Here is a 23,270-nt window from a genome sequence, read left to right on the forward strand (position 1 = left end):
TACACTGCAGTTTCTATTTTTTACTTTCAAAATCAAACTTTAAATTTTGGTGTCGTGTTTAAGGAGAGACGCCACGCTTCGTACCCAAGTTGGGTTGAGTAATCTGCTTCTTCTTCGTTATGTAACAATAAACACGCCCAGCTCTGCTGTGATTGGTTCGTGTATATGGCTCTTATTTCGTATAGCCAATGATAACTGAAATACCGTTTGCGATGACGCAAAACGAGCCAATGAGAGAGCGCTCACGCTAGCCCAGATTTAAAGATTGCCTTGTGACGTAACACGTCCGTAGTTACAGTCGCCATCTTCTTGTCGTTTGGAACGTTTAGAGAAGGGCGACAGAAAGCAACCGAATTTAAGCGTTTGACCGGGCCATTTTTGAAGAAATTGAGGACGAAACGATTAGCCTTACGAGTTCATGGACTGTCTATTGATTAATTGTTATGATATTGATAAGGTTGGCGTAGCTTTGCCCCGGTCTCTCAGCCCAAAGATGGACGACAACGCGGCGAGGGAAGATGCCTGCCGAGAGTATCAGTCCTCGCTGGAAGACCTGACGTTCAACAGCAAGCCGCACATCAACATGCTGACCATTCTGGCCGAGGAAAACCTCAACTTCGCCAAGGATATCGTCGCAATTATTGAAGCACAAATAAGCAAGGTTTTTATAAATATAGAATACTTTCAATTCCAATTGTTTTGTCATACATGTAGCAGGCAGCTAGCTAATCATGGCGGCGGACGTTGTGTTCCACGACATGTCACTTAGCTACGTTCCACTTCGTTCGTTATTTTGGATAGCCACTTCTCATTAATTCTACATTTAAGTACGTAAACACTTAATTGTGCGAGAAGGGGGAATTCAAAAATCGTCACATGTTACGACGTTTAGCACTTCCTTGCAATTTAAACATTTAAAGTGTGACGCAAGGCACTAAAACGTAAAGTCAGTGCTCCTTCCGGCTCAACGGGTAGTCAAAATCCACCGTAAATGTTAATTTAAAGATATAATAAGTGTCATACTTTCTATATAGAATTTATTGCATTCAACTCATGCGGAAGTTGGGCTCACCGTTTACAGGCTACGGTTGTGGCGCGTTTCTTTGGCAGCCACGACACTGCCGAGGTAAACGGTTTCTTACGTGAACGTTGGCAGGAATGACAAAATAGAAGAACGAATGCGTAAAAAATAGATGCTAGCTAATGATTACTGAATTTAGACTAAAATTCAGTAATATTTAATATGTAATGTGTAGTAGTTGGTCAGACGAAGAGCAGCTGGAATGTAAACGCTTCAAATCGAAATTGTCTTGGTTCCTGGTCCGTATTGTTTGCGGAAGGTTTTGACGCACTTTTAAATTTTCCGTTTAATTTTCCATTGTTCTACGTGGTTTAGAATTACAAGTAGATTAACCGAATGAAAACTACATAAGGTCTTGACGCTCCATCATTTTCATGAAAACAATTCTTTTACGTGGTTTAATACTTAAAATATGAAAGTAAGGTAAAACTGCTGAAGCACTCAACGCATGTCATTTTCTATTAAAATAATTCTCATCTACGTGATTTATTACTTGAAATAGATTACACCAGAGTAAATCTACATCGTATTTATTAACACCGACAAAATTTGTTGCAGTTTGCGAGGACTGACGTCATGACTACGGCTTACCTTTGAATTCTTAACACACTGCATGCCAGAGACAGTAAACTACTCAGATGGCGCTTTAATGTCAAAATGACTTTTAGAAATACACTTGGGATCGTTCAAGCTAGTCTCTTTTTAAAGTAAGTAAATCTGTGTGACATTGAAAAGTTAGGGTTATGTCCAATTTGCTCCTTTGAAAAAAGAGTTAACCTCAACCTGTTGCTGTCATTTCATGTTGCTGTGTTCAGTTACAAACAGTATGGACACAGCTTGCGTCTTCTGGCCCAGTCCTTGCTTAAAAGATATCTATTGCCATGACACATAAAGGGCAGAAATTTTAGGGGATAGTTATGAAAAAGATACTTAAGCTTACATGTCATCATTAATTTATACATATTGTGATGTCACCCAGAGCTTTTCATAATCATGATATTTCTTCATGCTCAGCTGTTTTCAAGCTTTGAGTCATTCAGACATGCTGCACATTTTCAAGCTCCTACTTTGATTTAAATGTGCATACCAGACCCAGTGAGTGTTTTTAGTTATTTGAAGTATGGTTTCCTTTTGGCATCTACCAAAGAGGAAGCAATGACATTATAAATAGAAGTATGACAATCAAAGACGTTTGTAGCAACGTTAAAGATTTACGGCCCGTGTAGAGATTTATGAGATGAGGAACTTTCATTCTGTTACGGTGGATTTTGACTAGATGTTTCCAGTTCTTACTGAACAACGCAGTATATTCTCACAGCTCAGGCATAAACCCCATAAGTGTTTACAAAATTTTAGACTTTCTTGTTAGTACATACTATTGGAGAGCAGCTGTTAACCAGCGAAGTCGTGGCCTCTTCGAAGCCGCTCCAGTCTCAATAGAAATGCTCCTCAGTCAGCAGTTTGTCCGCTTTGTTTGGCAATACAAAGCACTGCTCCGACCAGAAAGTTTCTCTGCATTCGTTCTCAAGTGAAACTTGAATTACTGAAATGTGTTTTGAATGGTTAAAATGTTGTAATAAAAAATGTGAAATGTGCTTTTTGTCATTTTTTATTTCCCAGTGTAATTATTGGTCTGACTCTGGTTTACATTCCCTGACACACTGAGTCTGACTCAGTTTGTTTTAACAACAGTTTCTGCTGGTGTTGGCTTTAATAACAGTTCTTAGCTGCCTTAATTTAAATTCCTGAAAATTCACTTGACCTGTTTTTGATGGGTAATTGGTGGCTTTCAACATGGGATGGAGAAACACCCTTGTGAGGGTTAAAAACTGAAAATGACTGAAACTCAGGTTCTGGAGTATAAGAAAGCAGTTGGTGCATCGTCGGTAAAGTACAGAGAGTGGTTTTGAGGAAAATCCTCTCTGGAGGTAAAAAGGACGTTTTTTTTTTTTTTTCACCCTCAGAGCATCATGGACTTCTCCCTAACTTTTGGATGCTGCGATGTTTTCTTGTACTAATCAGATTGCTGTTTTTTTTTTCTTTTTGAGAGAATGAAGAACAAATATTGACTTTCTTAAAGGCTCTTAATTGGTTGATTCTTCAGTTTTTATCCAAGAAGGAAGCAACAGAATGGACTGGACTTGCCCCCCCACCTACCCTCAGCGTTCCCAACTCCTAATCTTTCCTGATGCACAGACTTTATTATGGGTCTTTTTTTGTTTTTAAGCTGTTAGTGGGGCTGTTGTGTTTTAACGATTTTACTCTGAAATGTTGCTTTTACCCTTGTTGTGTTCTAAACTTGTCGAGTTCTCTATCGCTCCAGGCCCCAGCTGCTGAGAAGCTTCCAGTTTTGTACTTAGTGGATTCCATAGTGAAGAATGTTGGAGGAGAGTACCTTGCAGTGTTTGCTAAAAACCTAATCACTTCATTTATATGTGTCTTTGAAAAGGTACAGTTCTCTCTGCTAATGTTCAGTTGTTGAATTATTCATTTTTGTCCCTTGCATCTATGTTTAATCTCCCTTTTGTGATCTGCTAATGGAACTGAGAGCTGGCTAACTGACACTCTTATTTTTAAAAGTCTTTTTTTCAAACACTAAAATTAAAATGCAGCTATTATTATGATAGTTAATGTATAATTAAAATGTTAGTTCATTCCTGGTAGCTGTGGACCAAGTCCTGTCCTCTTGTTTGTAGGTGGATGAAAACACTAGAAAGAGTCTTTTCAAGTTACGATCGACGTGGGATGAAGTGTTTCCACTGAAGAAGTTGTATGCACTGGATGTGCGGGTTAACTCTGTGGACCCAGCCTGGCCGATCAAGCCGCTCCCTCCCACGGTCAATGCCAGCATCCATGTCAACCCCAAGTTCCTCAAGCAGGTGTGTATGACTTAATCAGACATTTTGGGGATCAGGGGAAGCACTAATTTAAAATCAAGGGGTTATAAATGTGTTTTGGAGATTTCACTAATATTTCACAATAAAAACAAAATTCTAAATCTCTAAGAGTCTTAACCTTAGTGTTAAGTATTAGTAACAAAAATAAACTTACTCAGATATTAATTATTGCTAGCATTTAAGATCTTTACATCAAAGCATGTAAGCTAATTCCTACATTGCAATGCCTTGTGATTTAACTAATTAAGTGTCGATGTTTCAATGTAAAAGGGAGTGGATAGTGTATATTCTTTGAAACATACACCTTTTAATCACTAGTCTACATCAGTCCATTAACTTCTGCATTGTGAGAACTGTTGTAGGGGTTTGATTGTGTGTGCCCTTCAAAAAGAAGAAGCTTATTGACGAAAAGAGCATAATTTAATTGCTCAAATGGGGGGAGCTTGATTTAACGCTCCTTGCTCATTGATCCTCAATTTTTAGTTTTACACACAAATGTTTAGATAGTTTCTTCTTGCTTGTGTCTTGGCCTGACAACTGTCAAGTGACTATTAAAACCATTGTCATGACTGACCCCTGGCTCTTGTTTTTCCTCAGTCTGAGGAACCCGCGTCTCCTCGGCCGGCCCCTGTCCCACCAGCAGCACCGACACCTCCGGCTGCCCCAGCCACCCCAGCACCCGCAGCACCCGCAGTTGGAACACAGGCCAGCGTCACTCAAGAGCAGCTGATCCGGCAGCAGCTTTTGGCCAAACAGAAGCAGCTTTTGGAGCTGCAGCAGAAGAAGATTGAGCTGGAACTGGAGCAAACCAAAGCCCAGTTGGTAGGACCTTCATGCCTTATGTGCAATTTTTCTCACAGCGGGATCAATAAAAAAGTACCTTCCATCGTAGCCTCTACTGGAATGTTTAAAACGGTAGTTTCATTCAACTGATAATCCTTTTTTCTGGAACGCTTTCAACAATTATAAAAATATCACTTGCCCTATCGCGTTAATATTTGATAAAACCCAATTTCATATTTTTAAGTTTCCAAGAGGAAACACTTTGTGTATCTGGTAATTTCCATTCTGTTCTTTGTTTCTTTATGCAAATTGAAATTTTATATACCCCAACCTATTTTCATTGAAAATGTTAAGAATGCGCTGCTAGGTCAGATTTTTTTAAGCTCTGCAAAGATATCTGGATGGACTCCTGCTAAGGAAAATGGCGTAATTTCCTGGCCCAACATGAAAAAATATTTAAAGTCTGTTCTTACTAGATCTATAATTTACCACTTACATTTTATTGCAGAAAGCCTAACTTTGAAAAGATGATGTATAATGTCATCCATTTAGCTTAAAAGTAATTTACCTGGAGACATTCAAGGATTCAGTGGTTTCATCTCATGCTTGTAAACTTTGCACTCATAGGCGGGGGGCTTTGCATTGCTCACACCAACCACAGCATCAATGCCAACAACTTCAGCTCCAATTCCAGCTTCGACTACTGCTCCAGCTTCGACTCCTACTCCAGCTTCAACTCCTGCCCAAGCCCCAGCTCCAATTGCAGCTCCGAAACCTTCCAGTCAGCCTCAGCCTGTGGTTCGACCCTGGATTCCCCCACAGAATGACACAAAAACGTCCACCAGAGACCCCCGTCTAAACCGCACTGGCCCGCCTGCTGCCCCCCAGCCCAAAGAACAGCCTGCTGAGAAAAAGGACAGCCTTCCTACAACCGGCAGTGCCATTCAGACACCTGAGAAAAAGCTCCCAGAGAAACCATTGCGGCCAGACAAGACCAGGACTCAGAAAAAGGAAGGACTAGAAGAGAAATCCAAGTCTCCATCTCCAATGCAGAAAAGCATCCCAAGCAAAAACAAGCATGGTGAGGCAGAGAGCCAGAAGTCAGTTGATAGCACAAAGAAAGATCCAAGGCTTCGGAAACGAACACATGACAGGGGTGGTGAGGCAAAAGATGAAGAGATGAAGGACAAGAAAAAATGTAGTGACAAGCGAGACCGAGAAGAAGTAGTCCGGGGCGCAGACCCCCTGCGACCCAAAGCCAAGCTTCTCAATGGTTCAGTGACCAAACATGACCGCAGCGAGTCTGTGGAGAAGCCAGATTTCAAGGTTGGTGGCAATGCGCGGACCCATGCCAGAAAACGCACGCGTTCTCGTTCCAGATCGCGCTCCCCAAACTCCTCCCCAAAAAGGAAGGAGAGGAGGTCGCCCAAGAGCAGGCCACGGAGCAACTCACTGTCACCTTCGCCGTCTCACAAGCAGGGGAAACCCAGGAGGGTCAGAGCTGACGAGACCCCACATGTTAAGCCCAACCGTGAAGACCGTCCTCAAGGCCCCAAGAAGAATCAATCAGAGAGAAGATCGAAAAGACCAGCAGACGACCGGCGCTCCGAGTCCCGAGACTCTCACTCACCACGCACCCATGATAGCAGTGGCAAGGACGCAAAGGAAGCTCCTCATAGATGGCGAAGTGGCTGGGAGGAAAACAAACAGTGAGTAACATTTTTTTTTTTTTTTTTGATAAACTAAAAAAGAATGTGCTATGTGTAAGTATTTTGATATTACATTTTTTTGCAGCCCGAAGGCATTGATACATTTAACTGTGGGACAGAGACGAGTAGTAAATCTTCACTTTGAAGCAGAAACCAGCTAATCTGCTGATTTAATTCTGTAAGAACCTCAGATTAGATTTTGGTTCAGTTCAGTTTATTAATTTTCAACCAGATTGGTGATGAAATGGATTCTGCTTGGTAGTAATGCTCGATTGATTGTGTATGTGTGCGTGCGCGTGTGCGTGCGTGTATGTTCTTACGCACAGTAATATAGTAAAAACAGTTAAACAATCTGAAACCCAAACTGTTTCTGCTTCAGTCTGAAACCAATAGATTCTCACACAAAGCCTGGACCTTTGAGACATAAATCCTACAGCACCCCCAACAGACCCTCCACCCCACGGACCTCCAAGCACCGGCTCAGTGTGGACGCCAATCTGCAGATTCCCGATGTCCTCAACACTGCATCAAAGAAGGACCTGCTGAGAAGGGTTAGCGTCCCTTGATTGTTTAAGCTATCTCCTTAGAAATACATTTACGCCCCATATGAAACCAAATATTGTTGAGGGTTTAACATTTAAACTTCAGCAATTTTCTCCCTCTTGCTTCAGGCAAGTAAGCGCCTCGAGAGCGGGGAGATTTCACAAGAGGACTTCCTGAACATGGCACACCAGATCAAGCATTTCTTCCAGTACCAGGAGGAGAAACAGCAGCGCTCTGACAGCTGGGAGGACCCTGCTGACTTTGCTGCCAAAAAGCAGTCGTTGCTGGCTCCTCCTCATGAGAACATGGATGAAGCAGAGCTGACTTATTACGAGCACAAATCCAAGCTGAGGAAGACACAGGTCACACACCGACCAAGTGGGGAGCCATGGGACGGACAGGAGAACCAGGAGGAAAGCGAGGAGATCAGGCAGGATGAGAAAGCACCTGCTGGACACCAACAATCAAATAAATATACCCGACCACCACGAGAAAGGCCAGGTGAGAATTGGTATAATAAATAAGACATATGTAATTTCATATCCAAAATAGCATGGTTTTATGGCTCTTCATGGTAACATTTTTGTGTCAAACTGGGTTAATTGAATTGAGAAAGTGTTGGAACTCCAACTTTACTGATGTATCTTCTTTGTCCTGCAGGTGAGCGGAAAAGCAAGGAGCGTGAAGATGCGCGGCCCCAACACGGCCCCATGATTGAAGAGTACAACCATGGCAAGGTGTTTCCCACTCTCAAATCGTTGCCAGGACTTCGCTTTAGGAGGAGGGCAGACCCCAGAGAGCCCAGTAAGTCCTGGCTTATTGCCATCCGGAGAAAATGTTAATTTCCTGCAACTGATATCTGAAGGGTAAACGTTACCTGTCGTTTGTTATCTTTATCCACAGAGAGGTCAGAGGTCAGGTTCTGGAGCAGCGGGGTTTCAGGGTCTCGATCAGTGAGCCTTCAGCAGGGTTAGAAACTCTTTTAGAGATCAGTTTACACATTTAGAGACAATGAGCTGAGTCATAGTCAGAATGTAGAGAAGAGCTCAGACAGTGACGTCCCTACATTTCCCCCCTGTAGTTCTCCAGTTTCAAGTTTCCATATGGACACAATTCTTGTTGCTGGTTGGAAAATTTAGTTGCATCACAATTTCATCCTTTTTTGTTTCCAGGTGAGAGGGAATGGAATTCACCGCTAACAGAGCGTCAGCGTTATGACCGTGAGGAGCAGAAGAGCGGCTACGATGCCCCACGACGGTATGGCCCCCATCCTGAATCCAGACACCCTGACCCCCGGAGACCAGAAGGACATCCTCCCTCTGGAGGTGTGGTCCACCGGAACTGTCCTAGTCCCACCAACCTGGACCCGTCTGCCCCCATGTTGGAGCGGGAACGGTTGTCACCTGTCCACCAGAAAGACTCGGCAGATATGAGCCCTATCCCCCGCTTTGAGAGCCCAAACAGTGAGCACTCGGATGATGGGCCCCTCAAGCTGGATAACCCTCTCCTTCCCAAGTCCATCCTCAAGGCCGCGGTACGTGGGGGGCCACTGGCAGGTGTCAGGCAACGTGACTCCCCAGGGCACACACCTCCTCATGATGGCGGTCACCCCCCCTCCAGATTCGAGGGGCCAGGACATGTGGGTCCCTCCAGACAGCATCATCCTGGCTGGTATGAAGGCGGTAGTCACGGGCGCTACGATGACCCCTCCCGGTTTGAGGGCCCCACAAGGTTTGATGGGGTACCACCTCATCATGCGATGGCAGAGAGGTTTGAGGGCCCAATGAGAGGGGGAGATGGAATGGGACGGTTTGAGGGGCCCCATCACCCCCCAGGGCCCGGGAGATTTGATGGTCCCAGCAGATTTGATGGACAGGGGCCCTTTGAGGGTCCAATTCAATGTTTCAACAACATGGCTTCTGGTCCAATGGCATTCCAGAAACAACGCCCCTTGCCCTTTGAGACCAACCCCAACCAGATGGCCCAAATGCGGCTCGATGGTCCTGGTCCAATGCGCTTTGAGAACGTCCAGCCTGGTCCCAGGTTCGACGTGCCCCATCAAGGTGGGCCACATCGCTATGACTGCCCCCCAGGCCAGCAGGGGCCACCCAGGTTTGCAACGCAGCATAATCTGCAGCCAGGTATGCGGCCTATAGCCACTCCCCTGTACGACAACAACCTGCCCCCTCAGCAGAGCTTCAACATGGCTCCTCAACGTTTTCCCGAGCCGGCCAATGCCCCTTTCCATGGGGGACCTCTTCCTTTTGCGGCACAGCCAAACCTGCCGGCAGCAACTTTCAACCTGCAGCCAGCCTTCAACCAACCGGCCACCACTCCTTTTTACAACCCTGCAGCTCCTGTCAACATGCAGCAGCCAGTGAGTAGCTTTGCCTCTCAACCACATAATAATAAGTTCACTCTATAAAACAGATCAACAGTTTAGTTCTGTGACCAAAATGTGACATTTTCCTGAGACTTGAAATTACATGTTTATCTGCAGTTTGGTGATTTATCCTTTTGTCTGTTTCTTTCCTCTTTATATATGTAATCAGTTTTATGTCAAGGTTTCCATTTGAAGATGGCATTTATTTGGCAGCAGCTGCTCAGTGGTGATCAATTTTCTCTTTTCCCAGGTGAACATGATGAACCTCAACCAGCCATTCCTGCCTCAGAACCCAGTGCCTTTCAGATCACAGAGTAAGTTCTCTCCGCTTAATAAGGTGCACCTTCTCGCTTTCACATTTTCTTTAGCTCAGTTCTTATTTGACACCACAGGAATGTAATGCATATTATTTCTCAGTCCCTGATATCTGTGCTTAATCACATCAGTATACATTTAGGACAGTAGAAATCTTAAACTTAAGGTTGTTGACATTTTCTATAAATCTGACAGAATAAACAGGGTTTGACTCCAAGCTTATGTTAATGTACTTTCATCTTGAGCTTTAACTGACGTGTTCATGGTTTCCTGCAGCTCCGCAAGTTGTTCCTGCAGAGAACCACTTTGGGCAGGTTGACGTTGAAGACTTACTCTCCAAACTGATCTCCAACGGCATCATCAAACCAACACAGCCCGATGCCACACAGCCCACTGACACAGGTTCGTTCTCGTGTCTCGTCTCCTGATTATTACTGGCAGTGAAAATGGTTTTTTTTTTTTATTGTTTTTTTTTTTTGATGCATTTCGCTTTTGTTCTCCAGAACCTTGTACTGTTCCTGCAGCCCCTCCTGCCGAGGAGGAGGAAGAGGAAGAGCAGGATGTAGAGGAGGAAGACTTCCCTGACCTCACTGGCTTCAAGATCGATGACATGAAACAGTGAGTTAAGAACATTAACAGAGCCATCAATCCATTCAGTTCAGCTCATTTCAGAGTCAATTACCAACGACACATTGCAACATCTGCTTCCATGATTTTTGGAGATGGCTGAGGAGAGATTTATGTTTTGCAATATAAATGTTTGTATTTCAATCAATTTCTTCATTGATATTTTGGCAGCTCTTGAATTTAATGTTCAGTCATCTTTTAGAAATGTCAAAATGCAATTTTAATAAAGGACCATAAATATATTTATACGAAGCAAGAAATGCTGTGCTGCTGGATTGCATTGCCAAAATAATTAATGAAAGAATAAATTGGTCCAGTAAAAGTTTCTTAAAATATATGATACTTTGGGTTGCTAAAGTTGGTAAGGTAATGGCTGGAGTCCAATGCTGAATTTCAATCCACCAAAATATTCTGGTGTTTAAACTACGCTTTGAAAGTGTAGACATTAGGAAAGCTTGGGTTGGTGTTGACAGTTAAGATCCCTTTTGAGGTACAAATACTTTCAATCAATACCCGCATGTCTCGCTTATCATGGCTACAATGTTGAATATGTTCATAAATATGCTAATTTGAGAATTCAATGGTGTCGCAGGCGCTACGAGAGTGTGGTGACAAGGTTGTACTCAGGAAACCAGTGCTGCCTCTGCAGCATGAGGTTCACTGCCGCTCAGACGGACATGTATGCCGACCATCTGGACTGGCACTTCAGACAAAACCATGCCGGCAAGGTTGCCAGCAAAAAAGTCACACACCGGCGCTGGTACTACAGCCTGAGGGTGAGAAATGGCACTCATACCACTGCTGGCCTGAGGCTCTCTTGGCCTTAGATCGTTTGTCAATTAAACTTACGTTCTTTGAATCACATAGAAGTTTCAAGTTGCACATTATCCATATTTCAACCTTTTTGAGTTTCTGGGTTTGAAGTTCAGAAGCGTCTGTCTTCACAACCATGAGTGTCCTCATAGATGGGTTGGTAGTCTTTGTTTTTCTGACTGGGTAACGGTTCCCTTGTTGTTGACAGGACTGGATTGAGTTTGAGGAGATTGCTGACCTGGAAGAACGAGCCAAAAGCCAGTTCTTTGAGAAGGTGAATGAGGAGGAGGTACAGAAGAACCAGGCGGCCGCAAAGGAGAAGGAGTTCCAGAGTGTGAAGGCGACCAAAGACCAAGTTGGCGAGGTGAGACTCGCTGAAACTGAACACCTCACTTATAATCTCCGTCTGGAGGTGTTTGTTCTTTGAAGTTTTTGTTTCAAATTAAGTCTTCATTTGTGTGATCGATGTCACCGGTCTTTTAAAGTAACACCTCAATTTTGCTCTGCAGTCATGTGAAATCTGCCAGGAGCCATTTGAAACCTACTGGGTGGAGGAGGAAGAGGACTGGTTCCTGAAGAACGCCATCCGGGTCGATGACAAGGTGCGTCTGAATAATATGCCAGACCCGCAGCCCAAAGCTTCCTGAACCTGATGGTTTAGAGCTGCTCCTCTTGCACTTGACAAAAATATAAATTCCTTGGTGTTTTTCTTTTCTTAGAACTTCCATCCCTCTTGCTTTGAAGATTACAAAAACGTAAGTATCTCATCAAAAGTCAGGTTTCTGATGATGTTCCAAACATAATTTTTCTGGAAGTTGACCTGTCTGTTGTTCTTCTCAGACGTCGTCTTACATCGACACGACGCCGTCGCCCAACAAACTGCTGACCGAACACCCGCTGAGCGCCTTTGTTAAGGCCGAGGAGGAAGAGGAAAAAGAGCCTTCCTGTGCAGCAGACACTTCAGTCAAAGAGGAACCGGAGGGTGAGGCCGAGGAGCTGAAGGTCGTGAAGAAAGAGGAGGAGGAGCTTTTAACAGACGTGCAATCGGATGAGAAGCGACTGTGAAGCAGCTGCTCTGCTGCACTTTTTCTTTGTTTTGAAGGAAAAAGTCTTAGTTGTCGGCGACGTGCCTTAAATACATTTTAGTGTTTGAACGTGCCGAAACCTTTCAGGTGCTGCTTCAAGAGCTGAAAAAATGTTCTGTTCCCTTTTTGGCTCAATTGTCCATGATTTAATTTATGAATTAAAGTATTTTTGGTATCTCTGGTGTACCAGTGATTGTTTGCTAACTGTCTGCGCGTAGTTTGATATTGATCCCCGTAATCAGCGTTACAAGGTAAGGATCTTGTGACAGGAAGACAGGAGACCCCCCCCCCCCTTGCTCCGGCCTCTTCAGGAAGCTGCAGACCTTTTCTTTTGAGTTTCAATAAAGAGTCTAAAACTTGTTTGTGTGATTTGTTATCGCTTTCTGTTGTTCACCAGGTTTTAAGTTCAAAATAAAGGTTTAGTGGATGCAAAACATTTGTCTTCTGTGTTTTTATTTCTGGTGGTAACCAGCTTGAGGATTTTTCTGGACTTTCTGTGAACAAAACTAAATGAATTAACTATGCAGTCCAATAGAACAATAACTGGTTCAGCAGACCGAAAGGTAATGCTTTCGTATAACAGTTTAAAACGCAAATCATTGAAATGTAGTCGGCATAAAAGAAATTGGGATTTATTAAAATTCATGGCAAAATCATTTTCTCACTAAAGTGCTTCTGTTGGTAAACAAAGTTAAAAAAGGTGTTCTGTACTATTTCATACCACTCAAATTTCCCAACAGCATGTTCGTTCTATAATTATCCCTTCCTCCTTTGCAAGTATTTCTTGATGCCACTTGATGGTGCTGTTTTTCCCCTCATCTAATCATAAATGGGCAAAAAAAACATGATCAGAAATGGGGTGAGAGTGAAAAAAAAAAACGTAATCAAATACTTCATAGCTTCTGTACCTGTGGTAAATCAGCAGGAGAATGTATTAAAACTATACATTTGACACGGGAGATCAAAAAAGAAGCGTAAAATTTCAGACATTGCGGAGGGGCCTTTCATGATGCTGAAGAAGATTCCAGTTTCTTCACCTCCACAGCCTGTAGACCCCCAGCGCTATGGTTAGACAGGAGAACACGGTCGCTGTGGACAAACCGACAAGTGAGTCATCCAAGGCAAAAAATATAGGAGGCAGTTTTCAATATTAATGGAATTCAACAAAAGAAACAAGACGTAAAGAAGGAGATCATGTGAATTAATCATGATTATAAAATAAGTAACAGATGACACTTATACCTGCCAGGTACCGGATCGTCTCAAGCTTCAGGGACTCCAGGACCGTTTTCAGCGACGCCACCTGCAGATCGATCTTCTTGTTGACCTCCATGTTGTCGTGTTCCAAATCAGCTTTCTGAAAGTTGTGACATCATCAGTAAGCCGTGGTGTCTGCAGCCTCATTCTGAGCATGTGAGTTTTTTTTTTGTTTTTTTCTTAATTTACCTTCTGATGGAAATCTGTAGTTGTCTCCATCAGCTTCCTATCCTGGTCTGTAAACTGAGACACACAAGCAGATCTCAGTTTATGGCAGCACACACACACTCACAGATAACCCCCCCCACACACACACACCACACCATATCAGATATCCTGCTGCTCTCCAGGTTGATGTCCAGTTTGGTTTCCGCTCGGACCTTCTGACTCTCCTCCTGAAGGCAAAAAGAGTCTCAGCAATTCTTTGCAAACTGATGTGCAACTTTATAAATGATTAACATCTTCACAATAGGTCGCTCTCTGTCACAGAACATCCTCTTCCCTCACCGAGTATTCTTTTTGTATCTATCCCTCCAAACTGTCTCCTTGGCGATGAGGAGGTCATATGGTTCGGGCTCCTCTTCATCAGGATGAATTAGATTCCAATGAATCACGAATTGAGCCATGAATTGAAGTTGGATAATGACGATGCTGATATTGATTACTGTATTCTCATTTATATTAGAATTACTTTTTCTGGTTACTCTTTGTATTGATATATTGACTTATTCCATTGGGGGGTTGGGAGTTATTTTCATCCCAAGCCTATGGGCGAAAGGAAAAGGCACGGCCGGAGAGACACTTCCTCCAGTCGCTCTTTACATGCAGCATTTCACACACACAGTGTCTCATCATCATACACTAACACACTTGTCATTACACAGGATGTTGCTCTGACCTTCAGTCTGTCCTGCAGCTGCTCAAGTTGCCGCTTCATTTTCTGGACAAACAGAAAGCAGTAAAAAAACAGTTGAATTCTATGACCTCAAGGATTAAGATGCGTGGATCTGCACTCACAGCGTTCTCGGTTCGCAGGTTGGCAAACTCGCTCTTCTCGAGAATCACCATGTCCTTCCTGATGGAGTCCAGGTGTGACATGATCTGCTGCAAGGCGATTTCCTGACACATAAAAAAAGAAAAGCTGGTGTTGCTTTTGAAGTCACGGGCGTGCGACATTGCGGCAGAATTTCATTTACCTGGTGCGACTTGGTCACCATGTCTCTATAAACAATGTCCATGTTGGCTGTCGTCAGGGTAACGAGAGCGCCAACGACCAGCTCGGCCTGCTGCTTCTCGAATCCTGGAGGCCAGGAGGACGAACACATTCAGGTCATAAACACTGTCACTCCATCTCTTTTCCATGCTTTATTTTATTTCTATTCCTACTGACTGTCTGATTTTTATTTAATTACAAAAATGTGAATTTATATTTTTTTAGAATTAGGAATATTTCACTGAAAGTGTGAATGTGAGAGTGAATGGTTGGATGCCTCTGTATGTAGTGCTGTATTTATGTTGACTTTTGCATCTATTAACTCACTTGTGTGTCTCATTAACAAAAAAACAAATCATATTGGTTGTAATTTCACGAAAACAAACAAACAACTGAGTTAAACAGTTCCTGAGTCAGTTAATGATCTTATTCAAAATGGATTTACTGAGTGTTAAAAAAATTGCAACGAACACACGCTGGCCGGGCAAGGGCGAGAAGTACCACGTTTATGAGTTACATGGAATAAAAGGGGAATAAGAGCATGGCGCTTGTGCGAAAACACAAGGTTTTCAGGCTGGTGTCTCCTCACCGCTGCCTTCAAGCTGCTTCACCAGGGCGTGAGAGTCAAACGTGAGCTTCCGCTGCTCCAGAGGCGTGAGTTCCACTTTCCTCAGGTCGAAGGTCAACGCAGGGGCTCCCATGTGGATGTCTGCTGTAAAAACACACACATTTTTAAAGTTTGTGGAGCTTGTCTGGATTTACAACACATTTAATATATCAAAATTAAAGACCTCTCCAAGTTGGAAAAATACATTTAGTTATATGATGTACATCATGATGTACTTTGTATCAATCCACATTCTTATTTTCTGTATGTATTGAACATATTTGTTCTCATATATGATCAATTATGAGACGGGTGATTTTTTTTTCAAAATGTCAATTTAATGAAAACATTCAGAAATGTCTTCAAATCTTATTTTAATCAATTTTCCTACCTATCTATTGCTGACATTTATATAACATCATGCTAGTTTTTGTTTTTCACAATTTATCCCTCATTACAAGATTGTAACATTGAGGAGGCAGGATGGTAAAATGGCACATAAAATCGGACAATAAGTAGGATACAAAAACAAACCGAAAACTGGGACACATACCGTGTCGAAGTAGTCAGATTACAACGACCTGCAGAATGAAGACTTTCTGAGATGATTGGTTCAGAATCAATCGATTATCTTCGTAACTAGGAACTCTGAAACGAACATCGTGACACATCTATGACTGGGAGACATACCTCTCCGTGCCGGGATCCTCCGTAGGATCCAGGGCCGCAGAACTGCGTTCATCCCGGCAGCCACAACGTTACTTTTCAGTCAAAAGTACCCCTGTCGTTACTTTTATGAGTAGAAGTACCTCGATGGTCCCGGACGACAGTTGACCGCAGTGAAGTCTGTCATACCGGATATACAGAGATCATGCTGCATTCATGTTCTGTCGGATTTTTATTAAACAGCTGGAAATTACGATGAAATGCCGGTATAGCTATGTAATAAGTATGCATGGAAAGTCAGAAAAACGACTGATTTTAAAACTACTTCGAGATATCAAGAAATTACTTGCAAATTTCTCGCTGCTCATGTCAGTCTTCCTTTAAGAAATAAATTACCTCGGAGATAAAAAAGAAGCAGAATAAAAAAAAACATCAACAAAATGAAAACGAAAGAAAACACATCAAGAAAAAAAACACAAAATTAGAAAGAAAAAATAAATTGAAGCCGTGACTGGAATTGCAAAACATTTTTTTTACTTTTTTAAAATTCAAGTAACTGTCCATGAAACGAATGTCAATTTTCCAGTTTGCAGTGTGTCATTGAATGCGTCTTCAACTTAACGTCACCGTTCGTCATCGAAAATTATAAAATAATTGTCTCTGTCTTTTTTTAGAGTGAATATTAAACAGTATACTGGATCTTAATATGATCACAGAGCAGCATATGCTTGTTTCGGAGTTTCACCTCTTGCTTTAATTGAATTATTAACATAATTCGCTTTGAATGTCAGGAACGTCGCTTTCAATAAAGTTTTGTTTTCAAGCTCTTTTCGGAAGTGTCATGGCGGCGGCCACGAATAGTTGGAGCTGGTTCACAGGCTTAGCACTGGGAGTCTCCCTGCTGAAAACTCTGTTCATCAATGCTTAGTGAGTGGGAATTTTTGAATTGGTGCTTTATTGCACCACACAGCGTGGATTAAGGGCGTTTTGTTGTCCCTGACGGATGAACGTTAATATTTAAATCCGCGCAACGATGGTTAGCATCCGGCTAATAACGCTGGACAGTCTCTACAAGCAGGATAGAAAACCAATGCGTTTTAAAATGTGCAATAGCTTTACAGCGGTTGCTAAGTGAATACATGTAAATGTACTTCTAAATACTTATATCTGTATTAGCTGCTTCTTATTAAACGGTAAATGTACATTTGGGTTCAATGTATCCATAACATGACGTGTGAGAAACCCTGGTTAATCTTGCTAAATGACCACTAGGTGTCGTGATTTCCATGTTTTTGTTATATATCACCCTCCATTTACTGAACGTTTTACTGAAGGAGATGAATTCCCTTTAGCTTTTCTGAAGAGATGAGACAGTTCTCCCAGTTCTAGGAAAAATAAATATACGTGGAATTAAACATCTATTACAAATCATCCCGCTCTTTTTCTTTCCCACAGAAAGTTTACTCAGAATTAAGGAGAAACACTGTAAAATCAGAATTCGGGCAGATTTTGTTTTTCATGCCCCCGAAATAACTGGATGAATATCATTAACTGTGTGTGTGTGTGTGTGTGTGTGTGTGTGTGTGTGTGTGTGTGTGTGTGTGTGTGTGTGTGTGTTAGTCGTTCTACAGACTTTGAGGTCCACAGGAATTGGCTCGCCATCACTCACAGTCTCCCAGTGTCCAGGTGGTACCATGAGGTCAGTGACCTTACGCGGTTATTATTTCCATTTGAAAAGTGTCAAGAAACAGGGAAAAAAATATTTGTTTGTTGTGTTTATTTGTTTTTTTTAATGTTTATTTATTTTTTTTCAGAATTAAAAACATATTTCTAGCTATTCACTATATTGGGATAGAATTAATCACATATCAAATTTGTCAGGGGCTATCTTTCTAATTTGTATGATCGATTTTAGTTCCTCTTTTTGACATTTTACATTAATTTTTTTCCTCATGTTTTTTGATTGTTTCCAAAGTCATGGAAAAGTGTATCTCAGCAAAAAAAAAAAATCAGCAAGAATTGATCTACCAGAAATAACTCAAAACTCTTTATCGGTCAGTGACTGTGAAATGATCCCCTTACCCCTTCCCAATAGAACACCTCGGAGTGGACCCTGGATTATCCTCCTCTGTTCGCCTGGTTTGAGTTTGGGCTTTCCCACGTCGCCCAACACTTTGACCGGGAGATGCTGAAGGTGGAGAACCTGAACTTCTCCAGTCCAGCCACTGTCCTCTTCCAGAGACTGTCGGTCATCTTCACTGATCTGCTCCTCATCCTTGCAGCCAGAGAGTGAGTGTTATCCTGACATTTTTTCAATAAATCCATGTCGTGTCGTACGCCATGTCAAAATGAACACCTTGACACCTGACAAGAAGAAACAGGAAACTCTGAGTTTGAGCACAGGACAAAAAAGTGTTGCTCTCTCACTCCAGGTGCTGCAAGTGTGTCCAGGATCAAAAAGTCTCCCTGGATATCCTAAACCAGCGGCCATTTGTCCTGGCCGTCCTCCTGCTCTGGAACTTTGGCCTCCTCATCGTCGACCGTATCCTCTCAGCTGGCTCAGACCGTTCTGCTTTCCGTTTGTTTTTCAAGAATCAAATTTGTTTTTACCTGTCACTTTTACAACCTCAGCCATTCCTTGACACTGTCCTTTCCCAGACATCCACTTCCAGTATAACGGCTTCTTGTTCGGCTTCCTGCTGCTGTCGATTGCGAAACACCTGCAGGTACAAACCTTCCACGCAGAGCAAATGAAGAGCGACAATAAACAAACATGAGCTTGTGTTTTTTTTTTTTTTTGTTTTGTTTTTTTTTGTGCTTAAAAAGAGTGTGTTTGTGTCGGACAGTCTCAGCACCTGCAGGGGGCGCTGCTGTTCTCCATCCTACTCAACCTGAAGCACATCTACCTGTACGTGGCGCCGGCATATGGTGTTTATCTGCTGAGGAGCTACTGCTTCACCCAAGACAACACAGGCAAACACACGCACATACACACACACACACACACGCTTGTTCACTGGTGACATCCTCACACGTGTGTATGTGTGCGCGCAGATGGCTCCATCAGATGGAAGAGCTTCAGTCCTCTGCGTCTCCTGGCTCTGGGCAGTATCGTGGTTTCTGTCTTCACCCTGTCCTTCGGCCCCTTTATTGCAATGGTGAGAAGGCGGCCATCACCTTGATTTTTGGAAGAATCATAGGATTACAACCTAATTTTGGGCACCTGTGTGTGTGTGTGTGTGTGTCTGTGTGCGCGTCCTACAGGGCCAGCTCCCCCAGGTCCTGTCTCGTCTCTTCCCCTTCAAACGGGGCCTCTGTCATTCCTACTGGGCTCCGAACGTCTGGGCTCTTTACAACGTCCTGGACAAGATCCTGGCTTTGTTCGGTCAGAAACACAACACCAGGCCGCATTCATTATTTTTGCACACACACATCTCTTAAGGACAGATTTAAATTAGACATGGTTTAGGATGTTAAATGGAATGGCAGTTTTCTTTTTTATGGCATTAATATCTAGCGCATGTGTCAATTACAAGGCCCGTGGGCCGAATGTGGGCCCGCCATGTCATTTTATGTCGCCCACGAGAATGTCTTAAAAGGTCCAATTTTCTTAAAATAAGTTAGTCAAATGCGTGCATTGACCATTAACTATATTTTTGACAATTTGCTTGGTACAGTGTGTGTGAATACGCACACCCATATGTACATATATAATATTTATTGTTGCCTTCTTGAAAAAAATCATCCAAGTCACTTTTTTTCCCCAAGTTTTTCAGAAAACCCCAAAAAAGTGAGCCAAAAATTGAATGAGTTGATTTAGGCAAAAAGTCCCTTTTATCAAAAAATGACTCAGGCAAGTACTCTAAGAAGGTGACGATCAACATGTAAACATGTGATAAATACATATTAATATTGGCAATGGACCACTGAGTCACAAGTCCCAAGTTTAAATGACAGTAAGCAAGGCCGAAAAGAAGATTTCAATGTAGTGACCGGGTATTTTGGTATTTGTGTGTCAGGGGTGCGCCTAAAGCTGCTGCAGGGTTCGGAGCTGCCGCACGCCTCCATGACCGGTGGGCTGGTTCAGGAGTTCCAGCACGCCGTCCTGCCCTCCGTGTCCCCCGCCGCCACCCTCGTCTGCACGCTGCTGTCAATCTCGGTGAGCGCAAACCGTCCCATCAAATTCGCAGACGTCTGGATGAAGCCTCGCTGAATTCAAGAACTTTTCTTTTGCAGATTGCGTGATAATATTTTGCCCATTTCAGGTGGTTTTTATGCAAGTGTTATTAGCATAGTTCCCATCACTTTTTTCAAAATGAGTTAATTCTTGGAGGAAAGCAAAATTATAAAGATTTCAGGGTCTTAGGTGAAATAAGCTGAACAAATTTACTGATAGATTTTGGTGCGTGCTATCATCCTGGTGTAGCCGGCTATAGCCTGGCTCTGGCTGCACCCCGACGGTCCCCGGGGATTCCTGCGCTGCCTGCTGCTCTGCGCTCTGGGCTCCTTCCTGTTCGGTTGGCACGTCCACGAGAAAGCCATCCTCCTCGCCATCCTGCCGCTCAGGTCAGCTGACATGTTGAACAGTCAACGCTAGAACTGACAAACGACCGCACGTGCTCACGAGTTCTTGTCTGCAGCGTCCTCGCGGTTCAGAGCCGAGACGAAGCCGCCACCTTCCTGCTTCTATCCACCACTGGACACTACTCTTTATTCCCACTGCTCTTCAACCCAGCAGGTCAGCTTCATATATGCAAACCGGCTTTTTAGTTCTGGTCTTTTTTTCTTTATTTTTATTCAGTTTTCTCTTTATTTTGATTTTTATTCATTTATTTTATTTTATTAAGGTATACCCAAAACATCTGGTAAGCCAAGTTCCTGTAAGTGGTTGTGAGAAAAGTAATAATATTTAATATTTCAGTTAAATGCTGTAAAAATAGGACATAACCATGATTTTCTGGCCTTAAAGTCAATGATTTTTTTTTTTTTATTGTCAAGTGTTATAACCACTCCAGTGATGCAATCTTGATATTTTGGAACTAGTTTTTTTCTGCACATCAGCAAGAAAGTACATAGAAAAGACAAACAGAGGTTCAAACAAACTGATACATGAAAAATTAGGACAAAATTATATTTATAATTAATCAACCAGTGTTAAATTCCCAGGTCAGTGACAGTCAGTCAGTTTTCTTGCTGTTTTGAATCCGTCCTCTCCTGATGGCCATCATGTCTGGCTTTTGGAGAACCAGTAACTGAAGTAGATGTGTTTTTTTTAGAGCTTCCCATCAAAGTGGCCCTGATGCTGATGTTCACCATCTTCTCCTTCGCTGCTCTGAGGAAACTCCACAGGTGTGATCAAAAGTCCCCCTCTTAAATGGAATCCAATTGTTTAAATTCCAAATCATCGCTATTAGTCATGCTTAAGTCACAATATCAGAAACTAATTTTAACCTTTTAAACATCTGGTTTTATGTTTCATATTTTTTTTGTTTCATTTTATTTTTTGGTGTTTTTTTTTACAGAGGGCCCCTGCTCCGTCCTCATGAGGTTGCCTACCTGCTGGGCCTGGTTGCCGTGGCGGTTGCCTGCGAGCTCGTCCTTCCCCTTTCCCCCTGGTACCAGAAGTTGCCCTTCCTCCCCCTACTGGCAACGTCGGTGTACTGCTCCTTGGGTGTCTGCTACTGCTTCCTACGATTGTATGTTTCACTCTTGCGGCCACAGAGGAAGTACAAAAAGGCGTGAGACATCATTGACAGGTTCGAACCCCCACAAACTGTAGTTTCTGCATGCCTGATACAGTAGCCCAACTCCATATCCTGCTCTTTATAAATACACACAGTGTAAACACATTTGTCTAATGGGTAAAAAAAAAAATTCAAATGAAGTGGAAAAATTTGCAATACCTCTGATGATTAATACAGTATGAAAACTGAGGTCAAATTGATATTCCCCAGCTATTTCTCTCATTTACATTGACAAAACATTTGTTTTGATTGGGACTGACGTGTTGATTTTCCGTTCCAGGGCGAACAGAAAAAAACGGGACATCTTGTTTGGACCTTCTTCGGCAAACCGAACTTCTAGGCAACAATTTTTTTCAGAGGGTCCCAGCTTCGATGTGGGATGTTTCGGGATGAACGTTGCCATGGAGCTCCAGCGGAGCAGCTGTCCGTCACATTGAGCTGAAGAGAGACAACGTCCAGGATGTCACATAGATAGTCATCTCTTTCGGGCTCTGCTCAATGTTCATTTCCTTCAAGAGGAGATGTAACACTTTCTCGGCTTGTTTTGTTCCAACTTCACCATGCCGATCGCAGCTGTGCAGACCATCCGAATATCAAATGAAAACAGCGCAACTGTTCTGTCGAGTATGGCCACATGGTCCCTTTGTGGTTTACACCGGCCTTCATACAAAAGAATGACTGTCAAAAATATGGCACATATCTCTGTCTCTATTCAGTTAATAGTTGAAAGACTGACAATTTGCACATGAAATAGTTGTTATTTTTATGACAGTTTTCATAATGCTTTCTTGTCCTGATGCTGCCATTGTGCTTACCAAAAGGACCAAATTAAAATGTAAAAAAATATTTTTTTAGCTACCCTGAAACTTGGTAAAATAATCATAAGGTTATATTTTTTAATTAGTAATTCAAGGAAACATGAGTGTTGCATGTTGGTCATCGGGGAAATGGTGGTTAATTTTGTGTAATCTTGGACCACTCACTTCCCAATTATGAATAAATTTTGTTCTGTTTTTTTTTTAGATTTAAATTTCAAATTATCACACGATACATATTTTAATTATATATATATATATACATGTGTGTATATATATATATACATGTATGTATATATGCATGCATACACACACGTATATATACATATATATTTGTATATATATGTGTGTATATATATAAATGTATGTATATAAGCACATACACTTGTGTGTATATATATACATATATGTATATATATATGCATACACACACATATATATATACATGTGTGTATGTATGTATATATACATACATCTATATACATATTCACACACATATATATGTACATTCTACATACATGTATACATATACACACATACATACATGTGTGTATATATATGTATGTATATATACATACATGTATATACCTGTATATATGCGTGTGTGTGTATATATGTACATTTTTGTGTACAGATGTGTGAATATATATATATATAAATGTATATATATACACACACGTGTGTGTATATATATACATGTATGTATATATATGCATACACACACACATATAT

General features: G+C 42.2%; 3 protein-coding genes across 6 annotated transcripts; 2 read left to right on the forward strand and 1 right to left on the reverse strand.

Moving 5' to 3' along the window:
- Positions 1-303: 303 nt before the first annotated feature.
- pcf11 (PCF11 cleavage and polyadenylation factor subunit) lies at positions 304-12,664 on the forward strand. Of its 2 annotated transcripts, XM_086160136.1 has the most exons (18): positions 304-661; positions 3,405-3,530; positions 3,778-3,960; positions 4,576-4,800; positions 5,389-6,470; positions 6,850-7,021; positions 7,142-7,514; positions 7,674-7,817; positions 7,917-7,982; positions 8,186-9,390; positions 9,647-9,710; positions 9,988-10,113; positions 10,215-10,329; positions 10,931-11,114; positions 11,360-11,515; positions 11,661-11,753; positions 11,871-11,906; positions 11,992-12,664. In XM_086160136.1, exons 1-18 carry the CDS (start codon positions 419-421, stop codon positions 12,214-12,216), a joined length of 4,818 nt encoding a protein of 1,605 aa, XP_086016262.1. In that variant the 5' UTR covers positions 304-418; the 3' UTR covers positions 12,217-12,664. The 2 variants fall into 2 exon arrangements, with proteins under 2 accessions (XP_086016262.1, XP_086016263.1); XM_086160137.1 differs by lacking the exon at positions 7,917-7,982.
- A 36-nt stretch (positions 12,665-12,700) lies between these two features.
- ccdc90b (coiled-coil domain containing 90B) lies at positions 12,701-16,183 on the reverse strand. Of its 3 annotated transcripts, XR_015107170.1 has the most exons (10): positions 16,004-16,183; positions 15,296-15,418; positions 14,690-14,793; positions 14,511-14,612; positions 14,392-14,433; positions 13,817-13,888; positions 13,683-13,736; positions 13,479-13,593; positions 13,145-13,325; positions 12,701-13,055 (listed from the first exon to the last, which is right to left on the reverse strand). XR_015107170.1 is itself a non-coding variant. In XM_086160139.1 (9 exons), exons 1-9 carry the CDS (start codon positions 16,053-16,055, stop codon positions 13,270-13,272), a joined length of 717 nt encoding a protein of 238 aa, XP_086016265.1. In that variant the 5' UTR covers positions 16,056-16,183; the 3' UTR covers positions 12,703-13,269. The 3 variants fall into 3 exon arrangements, 2 of the variants coding, with proteins under 2 accessions (XP_086016265.1, XP_086016264.1); XM_086160139.1 differs by having other exon boundaries at positions 12,703-13,325; positions 15,296-15,415; XM_086160138.1 differs by having other exon boundaries at positions 12,705-13,325.
- Positions 16,184-16,771: 588 nt separating this feature from the next.
- On the forward strand, positions 16,772-22,727 carry alg8 (ALG8 alpha-1,3-glucosyltransferase). Its single transcript, XM_086160620.1, has 14 exons — positions 16,772-16,906; positions 17,600-17,678; positions 18,075-18,268; positions 18,412-18,521; positions 18,638-18,705; positions 18,826-18,952; positions 19,034-19,137; positions 19,244-19,364; positions 19,999-20,138; positions 20,406-20,545; positions 20,620-20,717; positions 21,256-21,328; positions 21,502-21,735; positions 22,004-22,727. Exons 1-13 carry the CDS (start codon positions 16,821-16,823, stop codon positions 21,719-21,721), a joined length of 1,560 nt encoding a protein of 519 aa, XP_086016746.1. The 5' UTR covers positions 16,772-16,820; the 3' UTR covers positions 21,722-21,735; positions 22,004-22,727.
- Positions 22,728-23,270: the final 543 nt, after the last annotated feature.

Source organism: Fistularia commersonii, chromosome 15 (genome assembly GCF_037954325.1).
Source record: "Fistularia commersonii isolate RoL2024-O1a breed Wild chromosome 15, RoL_Fcom_v1.0, whole genome shotgun sequence".
Classification (NCBI taxonomy): Eukaryota; Metazoa; Chordata; class Actinopteri; order Syngnathiformes; family Fistulariidae; genus Fistularia; species Fistularia commersonii.